At 32.7% G+C, this 27,115-nt stretch overlaps 1 protein-coding gene across 3 annotated transcripts; it reads right to left on the minus strand.

Annotated features, from left to right (window-relative positions):
* On the minus strand, nt 1-27,067 carry LOC132749875 (nuclear receptor subfamily 5 group A member 2-like). 3 transcript variants are annotated; one of them, XM_060739787.1, is made up of 8 exons: nt 26,772-27,067; nt 23,237-23,338; nt 8,405-8,530; nt 6,320-6,460; nt 4,729-5,453; nt 1,636-1,740; nt 947-1,100; nt 1-458 (listed from the first exon to the last, which is right to left on the minus strand). In XM_060739787.1, exons 2-8 carry the CDS (start codon nt 23,334-23,336, stop codon nt 211-213), a joined length of 1,599 nt encoding a protein of 532 aa, XP_060595770.1. In that variant the 5' UTR covers nt 23,337-23,338; nt 26,772-27,067; the 3' UTR covers nt 1-210. The 3 variants fall into 3 exon arrangements, with proteins under 3 accessions (XP_060595770.1, XP_060595769.1, XP_060595768.1); XM_060739786.1 differs by having other exon boundaries at nt 26,768-27,067; XM_060739785.1 differs by lacking the exons at nt 23,237-23,338; nt 26,772-27,067 and adding an exon at nt 19,075-19,310.
* Between the last annotated feature and the right edge of the window lie 48 nt (nt 27,068-27,115).

Genomic DNA, 27,115 nt, shown 5'->3' on the forward strand with positions numbered 1-27,115 from the left:
GGTCGCAAACCCATTATGTTGGTTTTGTCGTGACGCGGCTCATGTTAATTTATCAAAATATATATGAACCAACAGCAGAGCTGAACAGAAACCTGCCGTACCTCTTCAAAAAGCACAGAAAAAAACACCATCAGGTTTCAACAGTGTTCCCTTCAGCCCTCTAAACTTTTAAGTTAACATCACCATCTATATATTTATATAAAATTTGAACTATTTCTTCTTCGAGTGAAGCATTTCCATTAGTAAGGTGTGTTCAGGGAGCTCCCCTGATAAATGTTTACTATATAGGAACTCTTCCCCACACATGCTTGCTAATTTGATATCCGGTAGTCGTAGCAACACTTGACTAAACTTGTCCTTGACATTCGGGTAAAAATTGACACAATATTCCATAAGGACGGCCTGAACCTTCTCCTGACAACTCTCTACAAACTCCTGACAGTCGATGTTAGACACGTCTGAAAAATCAAATATAACACTTAAAGAATGTTAGGCAAGTATAGAATCACATAATTGTATGGAGAATTTCAGCTTCTAACTGAAAGACACATTTTAAGGTTATATCTCAGCGGTCAACTCATCTTATCATATTTCTTGGACAACTAACCAGTAATCACCAATTTTCCGCAAGTGACAAAGTAAGCAAGTGAGAGACAAATGACCATAAGATTCAATGTTTGGGGAAAATTTCCCCTCAACTGTGGATGGAACCAGGGACTCCTGGATTTCTATAAGCCATGTATATTCCTTCAAAGTGAAAACATTTAGAATTTCATAAAGCAGACTTTCAAAAGTTGTTCAATGTTATCCTGTGTAAAATATGGCATTATTTATTTATCTGTATTTTCAAGTTATCATGGCAACATCTTTAATACTCAAAAATTAATTTTTTGTGTACACAGTAAACTTGATAAATTACTCCAAAATATAATGGTTACTAATTTACCTGGATTCAATAGTATAAGAAACTTGAGGCACGTGTATTCGTTGTCATCAATTTTGAGTTCCTTCATTTTCCGTACTATATCCAGTATGCGATCCTTTATATCGGGTATACCCAAGTCCTCAAGACAATCTAAGCTAAGCCTGTGTCCATTTGCCTGAAATTACGTGACAATATTTCAATATCTGATCGTTAAATCTACGACTCTTTTCCTATCAACATAACAATAGATTCTTCATTATACATACCATTTCAGATTTTCTGCCAGCTTGCAATGTGAAATACCAATATATCAAACTTATCCAATGTTTCATCAAATTCATTTTACGCAAGTCTTAAAGCAAATATTGTCAAGAAAACAAAGGAAGTAACTTACAGATTGCTAATGGTGCGTTCAGTCCAAGTAAATTCTCTAACAAAGGTCAAAATATGCAAAACTAGCCCTTACTGTGTTAGTCATGCAGTAGAAATAAGGTAAATTAAATGAATACTGCCATTTTAGTCATTCATTGCATATAACATGTAAATCATTACTACATGTTTTTACTTTTCTTAAAATCTTCTATCTTTTTTCTCAGGAGTTTAATTTTTTCTTATCTGGAGGCATGAAGCTTTATCGCAATGACACCAAATATAAGATCCTTTATAAATGCAGATTTATCAATGTGATAAGAAGTAAGTTATTCACATACCAATATCAGTTCTCCGGACCACGTTTGTCTGAGTAGACGATGAGCAAGATCCAGAATTAATATTTCACTCCAGCAATTCTGTAATAACTTCATCTGGTCTTCAACCTGTAGTTACAAAGATGACGATAATAATTGTGATGATAACAATTATGATGATAACAATTATGATGATAACAATCATGATAATAACAATTATGATGATAACAGCCATGACAATAACAATTATGACAATAACAATTATGATGATAAAAGATATGTTGATAACAATTATAACGATAACAATCATGATAATAACAATTATGATGATAGCAATCATGATAATAACAATTATGATGATAACAATCATGATAATAACAATTATGATGATAACAGCCATGACAATAACAATTATGACAATAACAATTATGATGATAAAAGATATGTTGATAACAATTATAACAATAACAATCATGATAATAACAATCATGACGTTTTCACTGAGATGAAATAATTTAATAAAATAACTACTGAAAAATGCTGTAACCTGTAACATCTAGAAGGGACTGACTTTGATAAACGCTATAATGGCAGCAGTCCTTTGTTTCTCTCCTTTTACAAATATACCATTTCAGTTGATTCCTTGAAAAGTGAACTTCACAACAACAAAAAAATCAAAAGTATCTTGTTTGGATTAAACAAGTCATAGTTTTAACCCTTAACCTGCCCCTACATTAGTTTTCCCAGCTTGGGAAGTTAAAACTGTTCATTATCAATTTTGGGGAATTCAATATCAGAATTTTAAGTTAATCAACCAACAATATATTTCCTGATCAGACTGCACAGATGTGTACGCTGGCCTGGCTCTATACTCGTGGCTAAGACCAATAATTTTCAGTTCAAACAGGGTAGAGAAGGGTTAAAGGAAAATTATGACACAACTTAATATATGTAACTTAATACCTTAAAGAGAAATTTCTATGCTGCAATCAGCAGCTAGTATTTGCATATAAGTTTGTGCAATGATATGCTTTACTCTTAACAACATTTGATACACAATGCATGCATGCATTTTCAAAAGAAAAGTATGAAATTTCATATCTGCAGTTATAATATTTCCCTATATGCAATACTTTGCAAACAAAAAATTAAGACCCTATATTGCATGGTCTGACGTTTCAGCCAGTCTATTCTTATCTTTACTTGATATCTTAATCATCTGAGCTAGCATATTCTGAATTGTGCACTTGTTTCCCCGACTGTTCACCCTTACCCTACTGAACTTCTTAAATGGACTTGTCGAGCTTCCATTTTGGAACTGTCCATTATCAATTTTGGGGGATGTCAAGATGAAAATTTTAAGTTAAATCAGCTAGCGGTAATATATAGAGTCTGGTCAGACTGTACAAATTTTATGACTGGCCTTGCTCTCTTATCATCTTCAGTTCCAGCAGGAATAAATAAATGGTATTATTTCATAAACCATATATGCCCTAAAACCTGAGCTAGTTGGGAGAAATTGCAACAACCTTTTGTGAATTAATTTTCTAGACTTAATCGTGCAACTTTCATAAGTGTCATCAAATTGGTAAAGTCCTATATTTTAGCCACGAGTTTCAAGCTAAAAACATCAGTTATCTACAGAATCACAGCTGGAACACAGCTTGTGTTACCTAGGCTTAGTACAACAGTTACTTTAATCAGATACTTATTTAACTGTTAAGTATTGATTTCTTTGAAGTGCAGGTAAGCACTCACATTGATTCTGGACTTCATGTTCAGAATGTTACAAGACTGAATCATTTAAATACACATTTAAGTATAACAATTTTACTAATTTTCACTATAAAAAATGGGTCAAAGACAGAAAAGGCCGGGTTGCATATGTATACAAAATATCATGAGGCTGTGATGTTACTTAAATTTTCTACCACTGTCTGACCATTAATGTTGAAAATTTAACTAAGTCGGCAAACAGGAAGTAGATGAGCGACAGACGTGAAATCGAATCCCACAGTATGGGACCATGTGTTGATGCTGTATACCAAATATCAAAAGGCTGTGATAAGTAGTTGCTGAGAAAACTGTTACAAAGTTTTTCCCCGCCCGCCGCCCACCTGCCGCCCAACATTCATCATACTATAACCCAGGTTTGCACCAGTGCAACCTGGCCAAAAATACAAAATCAACCATAAGGTTGTCATCAAGAGGCGCCTGTTGGCCAAAATGGCTGTCTCAAATGTATTTCAGGCCACCTCATAACCAAGAAATCACTCTTTTTGCAATAAAATTAAAAATAACCTCCTCAAATATAAAACAGACTGTCCCCCCAATATACTACAAACGCTGAAACCTACTATTTTATTCATTTTGCTCAGAATAAACTCACATAGTACCAATTTGTTAAACAGTCCTAGTGAATTTTCCTGACACCTGCTAAATATGACACATACACATTTCTTTCAGCCTATTACAAGTAAGTCAGATTCAAATATTAAAGGGCCCTTTTAGTACTTGAGGGACCCAGGTGACTTTAAAAACAAGTGCCATTAATGATATTAATAACATTCTGAATATAATACACCGTATTTCTCGTTCCTCTTTTTGAAGAGAGTAATCCAAATACAAATATCTTAGTTAATTCAATATCATTGTGAACTGCAACAAATAATATCTCACATATAGTGACTATACTTAACATTTTTGTAAAAGAATTTATCAGATGACTCAGACTGCAGACCAGATATATTTTTATCAAAAAATGTTATAACTCATTAAATGCTTCTTCTTAAAAGTGTAATTGTTTCCTTAAGGGTCTCTTTTTGTAACTGAAAACAAAGCAAAGGGCCCATTTATGTACTTGAACAAAAGCAAAAGGCCTCTTTTGGTACCTGAAAGCAAAGCTAAGGACACAAACCGTAAAAACTTAGTGTCCTGTAGCCTATGAAACAATGTGACTTGGATGAAATTCTCAGCAGCAAGACTTTCTACAATAGTGATTTAAACTGTTTTATCAATTTTTTAGAAGTATCCTAAAATTTTACGTTCGTCTAGGCGTAAGTCATTAAAAATATTATACAAATGTATGTGTATTATTAACACAATTATCATACTAACCTTAAGTTCTCTAAAGAATACAGATGTCCTCGCCCATTCAACCATAAGAAACAACAGTTGATCTGACAGTCTACACAACAACTGAAGTAATTTAGACTGGTAATTTTCACTGGTGATATCATTTGTACCGAACTCTGAGTCCACAAATGACAATAGTTTATTTTTCATTTCTCGTTCATCTAACGCACTAGCTTTTAAATCCACTACCAACTGGGGTAATAAAGGCATGTTTGAGGGATGTGGTACTGCGTGATAATACGATTGGTAACCTCCTGTGGGAGCCATATTACCCGTGGACGGGAAATAGTTCCCTGTGTTTGTATACATTCCCTGAGAGTTTGTATTAATATGTCCTTGTGAATGTGATAAAGTAGATGCAGGGGCAGACAGGCGTAAATCGTGCGGTGAGTTATCAGACACCGTCGGTGACGGAATTCCCGAACCGGTTGGTGATGTCGTAGGCGTATGGGGTTGACTGAGGTTATTATTCATGCCGTAACCAAGACTATTTGCCACCGACATGAGAAATGCTGGGTCTGGTTTTATGTCCGGTGGTTCTGCACCGCTCGTCACAGAGAATGGGTCTATTCCATTAGCTAGTCTCATTTGGCAGGTTGCCAACATTTGCTGTTGTTGTCGAAGGGCTTGTTGTTTGAGAGCTCGGTCTCTTTTATACATGGGTCCAAATTTGTTACGTCCTCCTCTCATGCGATCCGTTCTTACAGCTATAAAAGAATGGAATATATTATGTAACTGAAACATGTTGCGTTATATGGATAGTTCGATAAATTCAAACGGAGAAAAATCAAGTTGTCACTCTAAAAACTTTCTTATCATGATGCTGAGTAACATTCCCTGTTAGAGACATTATATGACCAAGATGGCATAACAACTGATATGGCCAAATACACATCAAGAATCAAATTTAATCTGGCTGCTGAGTTTCTTAAAAGGTCTTGTAATTTGTCTTCTTCCATTTTTAACTGTTCATTATCAATTATGGGAAATTTGGAAAATTGTCTGTGAAAAGAACACAGTCTGGTTCAACTGGCTAGGAACTGAAAGCTAGACATCTTAAATGCTGGGTGCTGACAGCCTGGTGAGCTCTGTCTTAACGTCACAATATAATATTACAAAATAGGAAAGCTTTCATTCAAAGCTTTAATGTATTGATTACATGTCCTGAATTTTTTTTTAATGTTATTCCTTAACCATTAAGCCCTAAAAAAGCAATCTTTACTATTTCTTAAAAGCTTTTTTTTTTAGTGTCTTTCAGGTACTCTTTGGCCATATACCTGAATTTGACAAATAGTAAAGCTATAATTACATGTATATGATTTATTATTCTAAATGGAAGACAAAATATAACTTTTGTTACTATACACATTGTATTACCTTTATGACGACATATTTCTCTTTCAACACTTCTTTTTCCATGATATATCATCTAACATGCTCTCAATCCATTATCAAATCATTTAATTATAAAACCCAGGTTTGTGATTTCTTCTGAGATACTATTATGGGGCTTATTAATGTGCCTTTAAACAACAAAAGTAGATACACTTAGGCCTACTAGAGATATATTTACCTTCTAGTTTCATTCCAACATTGAGACATTTCTGAAATCTACAATATGGACACCTTTTTCTCTGACTCTTATCAATATGACAACTTCTGTTATCTACACACGAATACACCTTCTTGTTCTGTACTGTGCGCTTGAAAAAACCTGTCAAATATATACATGATAAATATTAGAGTTTAAAGTGAACACTAAGAATGCTTCATGTAGTAGGGACCAAACCTTTTAAATGAAAAATAATAAAACAAGAACCGGTTGAACCGGGTGATGCTCCCCGAGAAGGTTCTGGACACAGGAAAGTATAAAAAAAATGAACAAAGGGCAATAACTCCAAAATTAGACCAGGCTTTGTTTAGGTTCTTGAAGCGTTGCAGTTCTATCCAATTATATCTAGCTACCTACAAAGTTTCATGTTGATATCTCTAATAGTTTTAAAGTAATGTCCAGGACAAAAGTCAAAAAGTAAAAATAAACAAAGGGCAATTTCTTCAAAATAAGGCAAGGCAGAGTAATGATTCTTAAGCACTGCACTTCCACCCAATGAGACCTATCTATCTACAAAGTTTCATGTTGATATCTCTTATAATTTTAGAGTAATGTCCCAGACAAAGTTCAAAGTGTCAAAATGAACAAAGGGCAATAACTACAAAAGTAGGCAAGACAGTGTTACAGTTCTTGTGCACTGCAAACTTACTCAATGAGATCTATCTACCTACAAAGTTTCATGTTGATATCTCTTATACATTAAGAAATATGTCCCAGACAAAGTTCAAAGTGTAAAAATAAACAAAGGGGGATAATTCAAAAATTAGGCAAGGCAGAGTTAAGGTTCTTGTTCACTGCACACCTACTCAATGAGATCTATCTACCTACAAAGTTTCATGTTGATACCTCTTATACTTTTAGAGTTATGTCCCGGACAAAGTTCAAAGTGTAAAATAAACAAAGGGTGATAATTCAAAAATTAGACAAGGCAGAGTTACGGTTCTTGTGCACTGCACACCTACTCAATGAGAACTATCTACCTACAAAGTTTCATGTTGATACCTCTTATACTTTTAGAGTTATGTCCCGGACAAAGTTCAAAGTGTAAAATAAACAAAGGGGAATAATTCAAAAATTAGGCAAGGCAGAGTTACGGTTCTTGTGCACTGCACTTCTACTCAATGAGATCTATCTACCTACAAAGTTTCATGTTGATACCTCTTATACTTTTAGAGTTATGTCCCGGACAAATTTCAAAGTGTAAAATAAACAAAGGGGGGTAATTCAAAAATTAGGCAAGGCAGAGTTACGGTTCTTATGCACTGCACACCTACTCAATGAGATCTATCTACCTACAAAGTTTCATGTTGATACCTCTTATACTTTTAGAGTTATGTCCCGGACAAAGTTCAAAGTGTAAAATAAACAAAGGGGGATAATTCAAAAATTAGGCAAGGCAGAGTTACGGTTCTTGTGCACTGCACTTCTACTCAATGAGATCTATCTACCTACAAAGTTTCATGTTGATACCTCTTATACTTTTAGAGTTATGTCCTGGACAAAGTTCAAAGTGTAAAAATAAACAAAGGGGAATAATTCAAAAATTAGGCAAGGCAGAGTTACGGTTCTTGTGCACTGCACACCTACTCAATGAGATCTATCTACCTACAAAGTTTCATGTTGATACCTCTTGTTGTTTCAAAGTTATGTCCCGGACAAGAAAAGGGGACGGACGGACGGAAAGACGGTCGGACGGACAAGGCGGCGACTATATGCTCCCCCGAAATTTTTTCGGGGAGCATAAAAAAGTTAGCCTATACATGATATATTTTTTGAATTTATGCAAATAGTAAAATAACAACATACTATTCTTGAAAATGGATAAGACTTCATTCATTGTAAAATTGTGACACAATATCATGCATTATGTTGAAATGGTCCTCTCTGCCCAACTCTTAGGAGATATTTTTTTATAGAAATATGCTTAGATTATATACTTTTTGGAGAAAGTAATATGGCTGAATTTCAGCCAAAAATTTTCCCTAAAATTCTTACACTTTTTATTATATGATTCCTCTGTAATTCTTAAGAAAATGTATTACCTACCTTTACAGCTTTCACAGGTAAGTAGACCGTAGTGATATCCGGACACCTTGTCTCCACATACTGGACACAATTCATCAAAGCCATACTTCAAATCTGTGCCCTGTACGTCCCCCGCTGAAGACGAGGCTAAAAATAGATATCACATAAGTTGATAAGATATCACATAATGCCAGTGGCAACATTGATGGGTCTATGGCACCAGGATGCCTAGATGCCTTGCCAGCCAGTATATCCCTTCATCCAGACTGACTAAACTATATACTGATGACTGCTCAATTCTTTCATATTTTTTGTTGAAACCCATTTTTACTATACTGACAGCTCTTAATTCAAATACTGACAGCTCTTAATTCAATGCAGAGCATGTGCAATACACATTGAAACAAAGAAGGAATTGAAGCAAAGCTCTTATGTTTTGCCCTGAAATTTAATTACCATCAAGCTCTTGCAACTCATCAAGTTTTGCCCTTAAATTCAATTACATGTACCACCAAGCTCTTTCTTCCCCTTTCGCAAAATTTGTCATTTTGCTGTCGATTTAGGGCTAGGACCGCTTGCCCTATCTGTGGAAAGAAAGCCTTATCATAACAGAAGCTTCATATTACAAATATAAACAAAGCAGCAACTTATTAGCACCTTATACAGTACTAACAATGTGTTTCTTATCACCTTAGTGCAGTAACAGGCTAAATCCTTATAAAATTCAATAGGAGTTAACCCATTATTGCACTAAGGTGACAATGTATATTCTTAAATAACTACAATCACAAATGAAACAAAGTGGCTATAATGACTTCTCAAAACTTTATACAAAATTTGTTTTCATCATTTATAAAAATCCACAATGAGAAAGTGTACTGTAATATCAAAACCAAAGTGGCATATCATAAAGGAATTGGATCTAATGACTTCTGAGAAATGTGCTTAAATTTATCAAGTATCTGAGACATTAACACATATTTCACCTACAAGTGCCTGTGAAAAAGGATAGACTTAGATGTGATGACAGCAATATTGACTTATTATTATTTCAACAAATCCCTATCAGTGCATAAAACTATAAAACAACACAATTCTAACAAAGTCTTTTTCTTTATGAAAAACATGAAAAACATAAAATTTGAGATAACAGAGCCATTAATTTCTCTAAGTTGGGTATAGCAAAACTACTATTTTGAGAATAGTGGGAATTTTGAATCCGCAAAAAATGTCACATTAGGAAAAAGGGCTATGGGCAAACTTGTAATTCAGAAGCATTTACTAGTTACCTTGAAAAATAATGAATGACAGTCAGTAAATTGTGAAAGGGCCTGGGCCTTTTGATTTAAGAAAGACACTGAAGTATTAACCTAACTAATACAAAACAAAATTTGGTCAAAGAATGAAGGCTGTACAAGTGTAAAAATCTATTTTTAGCCCTAGTGATCTTGACCTTTACCCTAGTGATCCAAAAGTCCAACCAAAATTTTAAAGAACCACCCAAGGTGCCTGTATGAGACTACCAAAGACACTGGTCATTGAATAAAGGCTGTATGAGCAAATGTGTAAAGATCTTTTTAACATCCGTAACCTGACCTTGAACCTAGTGACCCTTAATTCCCCAAGGGTACTTCCCCAAAGTATATGTTTGTTTGTTTTGGGTTTTAAGTCACATCGACACAGTATAGGTCATATCGCGATGTTCCAGCTTTACTGGTGGAGGAAGACCTCAGGTGCCCTTCCGTGCATTATTTCAGGCATGAACGGGTACCTGAGTAGAACCACTGACGTTCCGTAAGCTAGCTGGATAGCTTCCTCACATAAAAGAATCTAAAGTCCCTGTCGGGATTCGAATCCACAGCGGTGAGGGGCAAGTGGTTTGAAGTCAACGACCTTAACCACTCGGCCACGGACGCCCCATAAGTATATGTACTAATACAACTATTTCTATGGTCAATAAATGAAGTTACTAGTATAAACAGTAGGAAAGTGCTGCAGAATAATAGAAACGCTAAAGGATAAAGTGACAACTATATGCTGCTCAATTTTTTTTTTATCAGGTAGCAAAAACATCAAAACCTGATCTTTAAATATTGCTATTATTACAATATACAAATGACACAACAGTCTGTCTCATGCACTTTTTATTGACCTTACACAATATGGTCTGAACTTCTGTCACCATCATCTGTGCATTATAAACTATTAAATTCACAGATGTATGAACATATTTTTCTTTGAACACTTGATGTAATCACACATGCTAAATTTAAAATCATACTCCTGCTCTGAATGAATTTGCTTTCTGACATCAAAATGCTAATAATAAACAGCCTAGTTTGGTTCCCTGGTTTTTCTTATTTATTTGGGGAGAGGCCTAAATGAGTCCTTATTTCAGAAAAATTATTGGTGTAAGTTCAGATATCTGGGGAAACTGCACTATTTTCTACAAAATTTCAATTGGGAAAGGGCCTTATAAATCACTGTGGTTTGACTGCAGAGACTATTTTACAAATTCATAACTATTTAGAGTGTATTTGGTCTTATAAAGCCATATACAAAAGTAAACATTCTAATTTCATGCTTACAACATCGAAAAAATCCCCCCCCCCCAAAAAAAAAAGAAAAGAAAAAAGATTTACTTCTTTGACTTATATGCCACCGTTATAGAGCAAAGGCCAGCCTAAATATCAGTGCTTCCTACCTCTGCAAACCCTCTTCCCAAAGGTAATTATTTAAAACGATTTAGTATTCCCCTAAGTGAAATCAAATTTTTTTCTTCCCAATTTTACAAAAATACTGCTTTATTTTCCACCAATTTTTACAGACGGGCTCTCTTAGTCTCTAAAGGCTCCAAGTACAGTAATTATACGAGATTCTACATGCATAATGATGGGTGCTCATATCAAATGTTTCTGACAGTTTCAAATTCAAAACAAGACAAATTCATAGCACACATTTAGCAATGAAAGAGATGTAATAAAAATATATTAAAAAATTGCAAAATTGTGACAACATTTTGATGTTTTCTGTTCTGTGAAAAAAAAAAACAGATTATTTACATAACATATTACATAACAGAAGCAAGATAACTATTTTTTGATTATTCAAGGTTATGTTCTGGAACAGATGTTCCAAGAACATATCTCCATGACATGAGAAGTCTTGCAATATATCATGAAAATATTTTCTAAGAACATATCTTCATGACAAGTGAAGTCTTGCAATATCTCACGATAAGTTTTTTAGGAAATTGACAGAAGTACAAATGTTTTTGTTCCATTTACTACTAAATTAATTATAGAAGTACAAAAGTAGATTTTTTTTGGTTCTGTTCGGCACCTGCTGAAATTGTACAAAGTTAACAATTTATACTTCATCATTTTCTGAAAGCATGTTGGAAACTTTCTATAAATTCCAGAAAATTATGCAAGAGACACTTAACAGATACATGACAACAAAATTTATAGAGTTATTACTAAGTTATTATAGAGATAATCATAGTTATTATATAATTATTAAAGTCTGCACAAGGGGACTTTGAAAGACCAGGTTGAACAAGTGCACAGTTTATTCAACCTTGTTGTCAAATTTTTGATCTACACAAAACCATTCATCTTATCTGGGAAAATTTCAAAAAATTTCAAAAAAATAAATACCAACAGTATAGCCAACTGTGTAGATCATGATCAGATGGCACAGTGAATTCACTGACCTTGGTCTGCACTGGCCGCCAGTGCAGACCAAGGTTAAAGAAAAGTGGTGGCATGGGTATTGCTTTCCTAATGTCAAACTCAGGGTGCTATAAGACTTAATGAAATCTTCTAAAGCTGATTGCAGCAGCTGTTATCAGGGGTTTTTTTTAAGAAAAGGGGAAGACGCTGGACGCTGGTAGGGAGGGGGAAAAATATACGAAAAAAATCAATTTGGGGAAAATTTATTATGACGTTATTTATACTAAATGTATATACTTAACTACATAGTAGAGAGTTACAACTATATCTTTTTCCCCTTAAAAACTTTATCATCATGCAAAATATTCTTTGCAGTATAACATATTTTCTTAATATGTATGGTGGTGAATGGTTTTTATACTTCCATTTTTGTATGAAATTTAATACAGTATAGGTATAATAGTGTATCTGTGACACACTTTAGCTCCATACAAGTCATTTTCATAATAAGAAATACAAAATATATTACTTTACTAAAAATAACCAAGAAAATGACAATATTTTGATAGCAACTCATTTATATAAATAGTACAGTTCAGTATGGGATATAGCCAAGAAAAAAAATGGCTGCCTCCATGTTGAGACAGTTATTAAATAACTTGAAGTTTCCTGCAATGTTTTTGGTTATTTTGGTCTACAATTGTTGGTTTATCCTGGATAAAATTAATATTTTAAATCATGTAAATATTAAATCTGATTTAGTTTAAAGTAAAAATAGAATTTTTTGGGGGAAAAAACTTGGCTATTTACCGAGGGGAAGACACCAACTATCGGTGTCAATTTGTTAGTAAAAAAAAACCCTGGTTATATATATATATACTATTATACTAAGAAGTGATTTCTTTACATTAAATATATCTATATGTATAGAAAAAATGCACTTCAAATCACTGATTATATAATATAGTTTCTCATACTTGATAAAAATAAATTTAATCTATTCCCTGGAAATGAAGTCATAAGCTTTAGCCATCATAAGTTAAGCTTGAAGTGTAAGTGTTTAAGATTTTATGACTACAATTTTATATGACAAATTAATATTCATAACACATTTATCTCAATTAGCTTATGTTGCCAAATAATGAAACAAAATTACACAAATATGTAGTTCTGCAAAATACGTTTGACTACAAACATTACTATGACCCTGTTCTTTACTATCTAGTATTGCTGTTCAACAAGAAAATTACCTTTATACCACACTTACCTCTCAAGAAATTATTCAAATAAAGTTTATATTTCATGTTAACATCCAAGAACTTAGTCAAATGGTAAAAGTAAAAGTATTCAAGAAAACAAAAACCTCAGTTTCATAACTTTGAAAATCTGTTAAAATTTTTAAACAAATCTAATCTCCATTAGTTTTAAAAAGATCCAAATGTTTCTCTTTAACAAAAAAAATGAGATGAATAAAATAAATGAAGAAGATCTTGACACTAAACAGGTAAACCAATCAGATCAGGAAACATTGAAAAAAATATATAAAAGCTCAGACATCAAGTGAAAAAGGCAGGTTACTGACCTTCTTATTGAATGTGAAAGAGATAAATTTGGGGGGAGAAAGGTCTATTACCAATGGTTATATATACATATATATTAAGAGAGAGGTCAGTGACTGGGCCATAAAACAAACAATATTTCGTACATGTCTGTCTAACGTTATCACAGTGAAAAATTTATGTGAATTTCTTAAATGTACAGTCATATTAATTATACAGTATTAGAAGTTATTACAGGGTCAGAAGTTTATTTTATGAGTGCTATTTTTCAGACATGGTACATCACTATTTCTTTTTCTTGTACTCTATTTCTAAAAATAGCACAAAATGACTATGAAAAGTAATAATTAAGTTTAACAAAGAGACTCCCCAATATTTGATAAATGTCTTTAATGTCAGGTTTGTTTCAGTTTTTTAGTTTTTTTGAGTTGTCAGACTAAACAAATAATGGTAGCGAAATTTCAGACTCTAATGCTGTTAATTGCAAGTGCAGAAAGTAGTCCGCTTTTTTGAAGTTCCCTTTATATGTAAACTAACGCCGAAAAATTCAGGGGAGATCACTGCGTAAATATGGTCAAATAACAGGCCCATTAACTTTCAAGCAAAATAATTCCCAAATGGTCGAAGATTTCTAATATTGTTTTATTCTTTATATGCTTATGCTTATAGTAAGCTCCATGATTATTTACATCTGTGTTAAATAACAGTTAGCGTCGTTACAAACCCTAATATAGAATAATATAGTTTTCTTCAGACTGTTAACTTATAACTTCACCGTAGCCGATGGGTTTGCGCGCTCGCTTAGGAAGCCAGAGATCTGGAGTCCAAATCCCAGTTAAGGCAACTCAATTTTTTTCTTCTAATGTTAAAGTCAAATAAACATTGGATTGAATATCAGTGTTTAAATTAGCCAATTTACTACAATTATAACACTGGAAAGCATTGGTGGCACTTTACAAAAACAAATTGGTTTATAATCTCACAACCTTCACCTTTCTGACATTCTGAGACCCAAACAAATTCAGCGCCTTCTGTGCTTTGATTTTTCTTTATTATAAATGGCCAAAAGAACAATAGATCAGGGTTACAATGTCAATAAAGCTTTTCTAGGACAGTTTGTTTTGAGGTCATTTCAATAGGGTTTATTTATCACATGCAACAATACATGTAGTGTTTTCTTTGTTTACAGGTGGCCCAAAATACACTTGAGACAGCCCAAAATACACTTGAGACAGTCATTTTGGTCTCCAATCTGAATGCGTCTTAATGACAACACACTATACTGCAGGAAATTAATACAAGATGTAAATATTTCCATGTATAAAGCTGCATACCATATGAATCAGAATATGAATTACACTTTTATGAAAATCAGTATAAATCTGCATTTTACTATATTAATCAATCAGTATAAATCTGCATGATTTATATGAATCAGTATAAATCTGCATGATTTACATAAATCAGTATAAATCTGCATGACTTGTATGAATCAATATACATCTGCATTTCTCTTCATGAATCGGTATAAATCTGCAATTTACTATATTAATCAGTATAAATCTGCATGACTTATATAAATCAATATACATGTGCATTTCTCTTTATGAATCAGTATAAATCTACATTTTAATATATGAATCAGATCTGCACTTTACAACATACAAATCTGTATAAATCTGCATTTTACTAAAATATGTCATGTATATTAATCAGTATAAATCTGCATATAACTTAATTAATCAATGTAAATCTGCATTTCACAATGATTAATTTATCTGTAAAAGTTCATTTTAATATATGAAGCAGTGTTGATTCTTTTCACAACTACAGTGTTTATACAGTAATTATATTATTTATATATATTATTCTAACACGACCCGCATTTTTCCCTATTGAACAAAGAAGAACCGAAAGTGTGTGTTATTATGCTATAAAATCACTGTTTGACGTTCTATATTTAGACATGTGACGTAATCATTATACACGTGACGTAACCACTAAAAATGTGACGCGCTGACAATAAGTACGGAAACAAATCAGGCGCAATTTAGCTAATTATCATGTACGGCAGCATTTATTTGTTGATGTCGTGTTAGAATCGAAATAATATATCCAAATCGGTGATTTTATTGCTTGATAACATCACTGCTTGTCGTTCGGATGCGCATCATTATATCACTCGGGCTACGCCCTCGTGATATAATTCCCCGCATCCGAACTCCAAACAGTGATGTTATTGAGCAATAAAATCACAGTTTGGGATAAATTATTTCTTAAACAATATATAAATATTATTCATCAATGATATTATTATGATACTACATCAGTATAAATCTGTATTCATAATTTATTTCAAGTGCATGTAGTATTTATTATGCATTTCATTCAAATCATATGAAATTGTATCTATATTACATTATATGCAAAAAAAGCTCCCCAGTTGTATATATAATTTGTTTAGTGTAGTCAAAAATTAAAACATATTAGCTAAATGTGATGAATGCTTGGAAGCTTTTTTGAACACTCTCAAGTAGAGATGTAATGGTTCATGAATGTATCATGCAAAACATATTCATATATATATATAATAATAAGCTCGAGTGAAAACGCATTTGTTTTTACTTGCACAATGATAGTTTATATAGTTTGAATCAATGTTGTAGTTTTTACATAAATTTTTTTCTGGTATCAATATTGCCTAATGCAGTATTGCATTTCCACATAAATTGTTTAATATGCACCACAATTAATTTGCATCATAAAGTTTGCATTGTTAACAAAAAACAACAACAAAACATATAATTATATGTATTGTGATAATTATGTATTGTGAGCAAAAAACAAAAGCAATGTTTTCCTGGAGCTAACCAGTCGTGCTGCAATGGGATGAAACATAATCATGACCCTGGTATGGCTCGAACCAAAGACCTTGGGTTGAATGACAGAAACAACTCGGGCATCGATTCCCTTTTAATTCATGTCACTTTGCATGATAATGTAACTGTATATACAATTCATTGCACCTGTACAAAATTTCTTATCTTCCAAAAAATAATGTATGCAACAAGTTATATCATTCATCACATCTTAGAAGTTTAGAACATATTCTGTTTTGTAAGACCATGTAAATTCATTCATCAGGAGTTTTTTGCCTTTAACCTTCAGATATTTTTATGGTTCTTTGGTGTGCATTAACAGAACTATTGAGAAGTCACTAATGTACAAAAGAAGATTTTTTCATATGAATACAAGAAAAGGCTACTTTGTACTTCACTTCAGCTAATAACAATGACAAATGAAAGTAACAGTGGTGCTTATAATAAATTAATTTAGCTGGTAACTGGTAAAGTTTACTTGTGACTTGTTCTTATTGAGAATCCTACACTATAAAGATATATTTAGCAATATCAACAGTCTTTCTAATAAATGACTAACCCTTTTAAAGGCCTCATTTGAATGTCTGCTTTAACAAAGTGAAGCAGCAATTCCCTGTACTTTCCTATTGATTTGTTTTAGTTATTCTTTTTCTTACGTTCAAGTCAAACTGTTCATAAAATTTGTTCCAATTTTTTTCTATAATACTTCGAGATACACGGAAAAAAAAAAATGCACAGGATTCAGAACATTTACGTAATCTTATACAAAATATTGCCACCAAACTATTCATTGCTGCTGTTCTTTGAGGGCCGTATGAATTGGTTTAAACATATAGAGTCCGCTTCCTGGAACCAACTAGTACTGGTGTCATATAGAGAAACATGGTCGTGACCCGAGTAGGGCTCTAACCCATGATCTCTGGGTTGAGAAGCAGACACCTTAACCACTTGGCCATCGCTCGCCCGTATGAATTAAGTTATATTTGGATTTATTTTGAAAAGGCAAACCTATAAAAACTATCACTACAATTTCAAAAACTAGAAAAAATAAAGAATTTATCTGCTGCCTAGAAATATGTGTAAGAAAAGAAAATGGGAAACCCAAAGTGGTCATGACATAAGGACTGACTTAATTCAAATTCACAAAAAAGGTCACTCTGCTCTAATCCTGTTTATCAATGCAGTTATATTATCTAATTGCAGACACAGAGGAAGACCATGGATATTTATGCATTCTGTTTACTAACTGTTTATCAGTATGCATATACATAGTATGCATATAAAATCAAATATAAATTGTGATGTAGCTGAGTGTTTGACGACTCCTACTAGTAGGCTTAATCTAAGGATCTAAGATGGCAATTACCTACTGATTCCATAAGACAAATCATTAAAAGCAATTTTTAACTGATAAAAAAATCTTTAACATTTACTAAACTGGGAAGATTTATTCAAACCAATTCAATTTTTTGAGCATATTAAAGTCACAGGGTCATATCAATGTGTTAATGTTATACATTGTAAGTTGTTTGTCAATGTATGTATGCTGCTGGTTATTTTTTGTACATGTAACTTCTGTTGTACATAGTTGTTACTGTACATATCTTGTGAAGTCCCATACTTCCATCCCTTTTCTTATATTTCATCCAGTCATCTTTTCACTAATCATTTATTCATTTATTATCTGCACTAAATGCACACTTGCCAGCCATGATAATAAATATTTTCAGAGAGTCTCAGTAAATATGGATGTCTGAATTGATCACATTCTTGTTATTTTACATTTTGCCGTTAATGATTTTGTGTCATTTATCATAGTGTTGTATTTGCACTCTTATTGAAGATTAACATGATGCAAGCCCGACTTTCTATTATATGAAATCATGATAATAAATATTTTCTGAGAGCCCGCCTCTATTTTCACGGCCACATTCAAGCTCTTAACCTATGAGCAGCACATCTTCCCTTGAGTAATAGTGGATGGCTACACAAATAATTTATGACTTTTGCAGAAAAATCACAGTGCTTTTTACATTTTTATTATCATGGCATCTGAATAAAAGAGAATATTTTCAAGGGGTTTGTTAGTTTTATTGTTTTCTTTTGGGAGGGTAAATTTAATTGTTTTTGTTAACAATGTAAAATTTTCCCTTAGGCTTAGATAGGTTTTATTCCTGATGGATTGAAAAATCAAAACAGTCAGATGAAAACAAACTCACCTAAGACAGATGTGGTCAAAGAAATCTCAAGTTTACATTATTTCACATTACAGTATCTACATTCCTTTCTTAAACAAACCAAAATGTCGTATTAACTGCTGATTTCAATTATTTGTTTACACTTTAAAAATATAACACAGATTTATTTCCCTTGATCTACCATTTGCAAGCAATGCTGCAAAAATTCCACATGCATAACATTTGCAAACTATATTGAAATGCATGGATAATACCATTGCAATGCGACATCAATATAATTCCCAGTGTAGATAAACTATACATGAATGCAAAAACCTTATTGACGAGGCAAATTTTCGTTAATAAAATGGTTGACAATCTAAAAATTTGCAACCACCATACCTTCACCAGTAGCGTCTTGATTATCTCCACCGGGTGGAATTGACAGCTCAGATGGCTCGTTTTCCTCGTTCATCACAGTTAAAATTGTGGTTTCTACTTCATTTGGGTTCTGAATCATTGTTTTCCTTCTTAAATTATTGTCTATATTAAGGTGTATCTCAATTTTTTTCACACTAATTCTGAAATTTCGTACACATCCGAACCCTCCGCCATGTTTATTTTTCTCGGTTGCTTAGTACGCATGCGCATAACAAATAAAACATTAATCGAAAGGATAATTTGTCGTTTCCGAAAGTGCGCTATCATACATGTAGTAAATACACCTTATATTTTTAATACCACGTTAATACAGAAAGATGAAATTATTATTATTAATTTATTATTATTATTATTATTATTATTATTATTATTATTATTATTATTATTATTATTATTATTATTATTATCATCATCATTACTTTTAAATAAATTATTATTTGTATAAAGAAATTCAATGCGGACTAGGGAGAACGCTTGAACCTTTAAATCTGTCTGGGTCGCGAGTTCGGGAGCGTCTGGGACTAAGATATTCGAATCCTACATTGTTGGAGTCAATTTCTTAAATGTGCTTTAATTTCTCTGCTCAGAATTTGGAACAGTCCATTCAAAGTTAAAGGGATAAAAAGATGTGCTACCAGCAGTTTAGTGCTTAGTGAGTCAGAATGCACGGAAATGCGGGCTGGTTGTGTTCTCGTGACATGGGCTCATCATTTGGGTTATGGGTTAAATACATGCTGAGTGTGTATCCTAGGTAGAAATACATGCTGAGTGTACGAGGTAGAAATACATGCTGAGTGTACGAGGAAGAAATACATGCTGAGTATACGAGGTAGAAATACATGCTGAGTATACGAGGTAGAAATACATGCTGAGTGTACGAGGTAGAAATACATGCTGAGTGTACGAGGTAGAAATACATGCTGAGTATACGAGGGTAGAAATACATGCTGAGTGTACGAGGTAGAAATACATGCTGAGTGTACGAGGTAGAAATACATGCTGAGTATACGAGGTAGAAATACATGCTGAGTATACGAGGTAGAAATACATGCTGAGTGTACGAGGTAGAAATACATGCTGAGTGTACGAGGTAGAAATACATGCTGAGTATACGAGGTAGAAATACATGCTGAGTGTACAAGGTAGAAATACATGCTGAGTGTACCAGGTAGAAATACAAGCTGAGTGTACGAGGTAGAAATACATGATGAGTGTACCAGGTAGAATTCTGAACGATTGAATTGCTTCATACTCTATCGCTAGCGAATGCGAAAATGTTAAGAAATTCTGAGATATACTTTTTAAATTTGAATTCGAACATAATTTTTCACTTGTAATTACTTTATTACAGAAATTACATATATAAGCTATCCTTTCTATATCGATATCAAATACGGACACGTTCACTAATAACGACACGACAGTACCGTTTTTCCTTCCGTTTTATGACAATCACTTACAAAAAATTCTAAATATTTTTTTTTGTGGTCATATTTTAGTAAGTGATACCTAAGTACTGTAATTTGTTTTTGATTAAAGATAATGTCATAAAATTTAGATACTTTACACTTCTATATAAAATCAAGTTATATGTCAGATCTTGATAAAAATAGATAACCACCCGTGCGACCTGAAGTTAGATCAATCATAATTATTCTTTGTGAAAAAAATACAAATCGCAAATTAAATGGATTCAGTATTCTGAAAGATATGTCTCATCGGAAATTAGCCGTACAATTACAAATGTTCGAATCTAGTGCCTGCACGTTTTAAGACCGATTGTTACTTTAATAACGCCCATACGACAATATATCTCTTTACTCTAAAAACCTAATTACCACCATCATAATCAATAAAAAATAGTCCATAATCTAACTTCCTACCAAATACATAAAACACCTAATTTCTAATGATTAATTCTAGACAATTATCTATAGATACAATAAGAGAAAATATATCCAGCCCTCCTCGGCACTGGGCAATATACGTGTCCTCAGTAACATTCGCTATACAAGAAACACTCTCAGGGTTTTCAAAAATATGTTGTTATTTAAAAAAAAAATGTTCACAAATAAATAATTCTAAAGAAGTATATGTTATGGCCTCATGGACGGAGTAGAACGCATAGATTTTTATTCTATAGATATCTACAAGTTTGAAAAGTTTTGTGTTGTAAAGAAATCGTTCGGAGTACATTTATTTAGACCATGTAAATCTAAACTCGTGGGGTAGGAGATCGAACTTGTGACCATTATGGGCTTTTTACTTGACAGACTCCGCGCACAGGGACCCAGCACAGTGTTGGGATAGTGTAAAAAGGTAATTCTAAAAATATATATACTGTATATATAATATATATCTATATATTATATATAAAGTTTTATTTTTTTTTCTAGAATTACTTTTTTACACTATCCCAACACTGTGCCGGATCCCTTTGACTCCGCGCACCGGTTACGCCACGGCCAATCATGTAAAGGGAGGTCACTTCGTGGGAGATTGGAGCCTTATTATGATAAATACAAGTGTTAAGAGGCCGCGCTTAGCATATAAATCTGGAAGAAAATATTCAATTTTCTAATGAACTACAAGAACAGAAAATGAAAAGGTGAAATCGTAATTATGTTTTTTTTAATGCATAAAACCTAGACTAACATGCAAACTGCTCATTTAGATCTTTGGTATTACAGAGATACCATCTCTTATATTACCACGCGAGCTGCACCCTATTATATGCCAATATGTATTAATAACAAATTACACGGGCATGCAGACGACAAATTACAAAAGAGAAAAAAATATGCATCGTCGTCATAAGTATTGCTTAAACCTTTTCTATGAAGATACGGACAAACATTAGATAATTTGGAAGCACGTGTACAGTATAATTTCTGTATAGCATCATCCTGTGAGAGACAAAGGTTTAGTTTGTTTATGAGAGGTGGTTGCTCTAGAGAGGTTAAATTTATTATAAATGTTTACTTTGGGAAGACATATTTCTGTTGTTGTGAAGAGGTAATTGCCGTGAAGAGGGTCGCTATGTAGAGGTTATACTGTACATTCAATCTGTTATAATTTGTGTTTTACGATGGTGTATCTTCATGTGATACCTTCTTTAAAAAAGATTATTATTATTATTATTATTTTCATTATTATCATCATCAATATTATTATTATTATTGTGACAGTGATACCAAGTATCGACGATCTTAATTATTCCTTGATGTTCATATATTTTCTTATAACTTTCCGCGTAACAGTTTTTTTATGATTATATAATACGTTATTATGATTAAGCAACAGTTCGTGTCACTGTTATTAAAATTTCGTTAATTACCTTTTCGAAACATTATGAAACGCCAATTAAACATTTTTTTTTACTCACTGCATTATACATGCTAGATGATCCATAGATTGTTACGAATACCAAACGTTTGGTCGACAGTAATTATATTCCTAACTCTTTTATGCAAAAAACAACAATAATAATAACAACAACAACCAAAAGAAACAGCAGCAAAACAATACAAATATTGTTAGTGACAGCGGTTATTCCAAAAAGTTTATCAATTGTATTTCATTTGAACTCAATAATCTTAAACCTGCTAACTTTCTTAAATGGACACGTCCAGTATATATTTCCGAACTGTCCATTTTAAATCGAGAAAAAAGTGAAAATTTGAAATTTATCAGCCAATATAACAAAATATAGACCTTTTATAATACAATTTTACATTGTAACGGATGTTGCATTTCTCGCATGTGCATTCTGCGTAAGGCAAAGACGCAGAATACAGCCCTGGATCTATACTGGTGGCAAAGACTTGTTACTTCAGCAGCGGTATAGGTTAATAATTTCTCACCAAAGCATTGATTGATACATTATCTCATTATTTATCTTATTTGACATATTTACCAAATAATATAAAAGTACAATATATACCAAAGATGCCATCAAATCAGCCATCCACATAAGTTGCGTCTTTTTTAATTTATCTTATGTTGTCCTTTTAACGAACAAAATATTTATAAAGTGATGATAAAATGAAGAGAGTTCGCTCTTCCAAAACATATAGCTCTATATTACAGTCATGTTATGTATTAGGCTGTTGTTCACTGTTACCTTTAAGAATATAATCGACGACAACTGCGTCTTCTTCTCTTCCTGCTATAGCCTCCAGGGTGAGTGATGTCATAGAAGTTACCGGCATACAATCAGGCATACCTGAAATAGAGTACATCAAATGTTAATGACGTCATAGAATTTACCGGCATACGATCATGCATATCTGAAGAAAATACGGAACAGCCATTGTGAGTGACGCACATGCACATACCTGAAGAAGAAGACGAAGAACAATCATGGTGGGTGAAGATGAAGGAGAACGAGGACGAGTAGGGGAAATACAGCCCATGAAATGTGAGGTACTCCACAGAAGCTTCCTGTCTAAAATGACACACGCATAAAATAGACCATCAAGTGGTAGTTAAGGCTTTGCAGTCACTTGCAGCAGTAGCAAACGCGAACCAAGAAAACTGAACATCCTTTCTAAGTGAAATTATAGTCAAAAAAGCATGCAACCAGGCAAGCTTGGAAACAGAACACGCACCGTTTTTAACGTCATCAAAGTAACTTGCATACAATCAGAATTTCGATTGTTTTGGACCTTGTGTAAGGAACTGGCATACAATTATAAAGTTACCATAAATCACTAATTTTTAATAACGTTATGAAAGTCTTTGGTAATTACTCTAGGATTTTCCTAAAATCAGCTATAATTAATCCACGATTTCACACTCACTAAAACAAACGTAACATTTGACGTATTAACATACATTTGTAAACAAACATGATTCAAACTTTATTCAGCAAACAATCTAACTTCTGTTATTGGTATATCTGTTTGTTATTTCTTTTTGTCCATCTAGAAGACTAATTTTAGACATTCCTCTTGTTTATTTACATATTAAAAAGTTATTAATATCATCAGTCTGTACTTTTAATGTACCTCTGCCATGTATAGTACTGCAGTAAAAATGTAAATGGAGATGAACCACAAAAAGAAGTGTTGCACTTAACAATCTGATTAGAATCAGCTCCTAAATAACATAACATGTAAGAAGTACTTTAGTCAGATTGTGCACTATAGAAAGTCAATTCACTTGGAGAACTTTTTGTTTCGAATCCATCCAACACCCTGATCGATTTCTTATAGGAAGTACACTTGTTTTTTATTAACTAACTCACTTGTACCTACTCATGTTACCAGTAATGTGTCAGTGTCGCCGTTAAGCCGCCTAAACAAACAAACCAATAGGAATAAAAAATAGGACTAAAAATCATTACAAGAAACAATTCCTCGGCATCAAAGTTTGGTGTCCATATATTCATTATATTATGACTTAGGTTAACATGCCAATATGTCAACAGTGTTATATGTCAGTGAACTAACACTAAACTTTTTGGAACAAGAAACCACTGTCACATTTTGAGGCAGGCACGTGTACTTACTTTCACTCTGTCGCTATATATAGTGTTGCATCGAACTCATCATGTGCTTTTATTAAAAACAACACGTGATCTTATTTAACCCGAAACTTATTTTCATTAAACTTTTCAACTTGATCTATATTCACCACGGTTTCAAGTCTTAGATCCAAGTCTCTAATGTTATCACTAATTAAAGTGAGATTATATCCATCAAAGGCTATATAGTAAGAGACCAAGTGAAAGTCAAAATAGGGTAACATTTTGCCATAATGTCTTTCAATGTTATAATTTACTTCACACGAAAGATAAATAACTCACATTGCCTAACAATTCTTCTGTAAATACCTGTATCGTTCAGTTTATAAAAATAGTGGGACAGTCTTTTTTATATTTTAGGCAGATTTATACTTTATCCAAAACATTTTCCAATTTCAACTGTTGGTCAATCACCATGATGACAAACAATCTTTAGAAATAAGCAGCCAGTTCAATTGAACTTGACAATGAAAAAATGAGCATAATTTAACATTCAGTATTCATTTAAGAATATAGGTTTTATATGACTGGCAGGGCAGATTAACAATATATCAAGCCATATAAGTATGTATGGAGCAATTTCATTAAATTCAGCAATGTAAAACCCAAGTTTCATTCCTAAAAGTAATGCCTGTTTATAAATGTATGTAAATATTTATCGTTTTACAGCAGATCCATTATTCTTTCCAGTGCAATGATACAAATCTTTTACAGAACGTAATGTAAATCCATACAAACAACAAAATTTGAGTAAGAAGCAAAAGTATCATTTCTGAAACACTTTGCAATTTCTTTTAGGTCAGGAAAACCTCTTAAAGTGCAATAAATAACAATCAGTTTCCTAGATATCAAAAACATGTATTATCTTTTTCACTGAATAAAAGTAACACTACTTTTCAAATCATATGCATTTCGAATATACGTGTATTCATATGCCAGATTCATAATTCTATAGCAAAGATTTGTGTAAATATTCTGTGATAACATTATTTGATTATCATGTGACCATTGGCCAGTTAGAGTATAAGAAATTCTCGCGTATGTCAAATTCAAACAATCTGTAGTACTGTGCCTTTTTCACAACCCACAATAAGTTTTACATCACCCACCCGCTTAACTTTGACTCGTATTGTGCGTGTTACATATTTGAATATTATGCACATTATGCCATGCATAATATACACGTAATTATGAATTTGATTGACGAGAAGGATAAAATACACACACTACAAAATATGTAGATGTGCAGGCTGGCCTGACTCTATACTGGTGACAAATGCTCATACGCTTTTGGTCCCAGCAATGCAAGGGTTAAATTTAGAAAATATAAATAGTATGCTATTAAAATTTTGGAAGCATCAGCAAATGTATGTATACGTCTTCAGCGATGATCATGGAACATTCTATGTGTCACTTTCGTGCTTCCTAAAGTATTTTGCCATTAAGGAGAAACAATGGACGGAACTAAAATAAAAATGGATTTTTTTTGAAAGGGATCGAAAGTAAGGAAACTTACCAAGTTTTAAAATCACACTTTTTTATCAATGCGCGCTTATATATAATTGAGATATAATTCAACTATTATCATATAACATGTAATCTGGCTAGTATGGGTATAATTTCTTTCAATTTCTTTCAATTTTCATTTTTCCTTAAATGATCTTTAAGGCCAAGTATGCAATTGTCACAATTCTTGTCAGCAATGTTGTCATATCATTTTAAGGATCCTTTATGTATTTATTAAGTGTTGTGTTGCGATTGTAAAAATCGCCCATTCCGTTATATCATTGTTATTATATGTAATGGCGATGCAGACGATCGCATCGAATATTTACCATAGCAGCCTTTAAACAGACTTAATTAAACATAAAATGTACAATTGACATATTGTTATCGAGCTTATTCGATCCCTTGGAAAAACTATATCTAAAACATGTTAAAGTTTTTAAATTGCCATGGTAATGTAAATGAAATTCTGTTATGTATGATTTAAATGATGACAAAAGTACAAATGTACTTATAACAAATACGTTTTATAACAGAATTTTTTTATTTGATATAAGGCTATTTAGTCGGATGTATGTGCTACTACTTCACAGCAAAAAAAGTTTTTATATTTATACTTACTCACTTAAAGTATAATGTTGACTGCACAAATTGTCCTACAACTTATTAAGTATCCATATTTTCCACAATGATTAGAGAATAAATATCAAGTACAATAATCCTAAAAAATGTTAAGATTCAAAATATCAAAATATACTAAAGTTAAAACTTGTTCGATGGATATTTTCTGAATTACGTGTGTCAGGTATTTCAATTATACTTTGTAAAAAGTTGAAACTTCTTCACACATTCTTTTGAAGCTTTTTAAAATTATTTGCCGTGCATCTTAGCAAACAGATGGTTGATACCCGTACACAGAATTATGTAAATATTCAAAGAGATGACAAAATGTTCAAGTATATTTGAAAC

This window comes from Ruditapes philippinarum, unplaced genomic scaffold (genome assembly GCF_026571515.1).
Source record: "Ruditapes philippinarum isolate M1 unplaced genomic scaffold, ASM2657151v2 ctg447_1_1_1_1, whole genome shotgun sequence".
NCBI classification, from domain to species: Eukaryota; Metazoa; Mollusca; class Bivalvia; order Venerida; family Veneridae; genus Ruditapes; species Ruditapes philippinarum.

Coding starts and splice junctions, on each gene's coding strand:
- LOC132749875 (XM_060739785.1), bottom strand. CDS start 19,192: ATGATTCAGAACCCAAATGAAGTAGAAACCACAATTTTAACTGTGATG. Junction 6,461..8,404: donor TACCTGTGAAAGCTGTAAAG/GTAGGTAATACA, acceptor TATATTTGACAG/GTTTTTTCAAGCGCACAGTA. Junction 459..946: donor TCTTATACTATTGAATCCAG/GTAAATTAGTAA, acceptor TTGATTTTTCAG/ACGTGTCTAACATCGACTGT.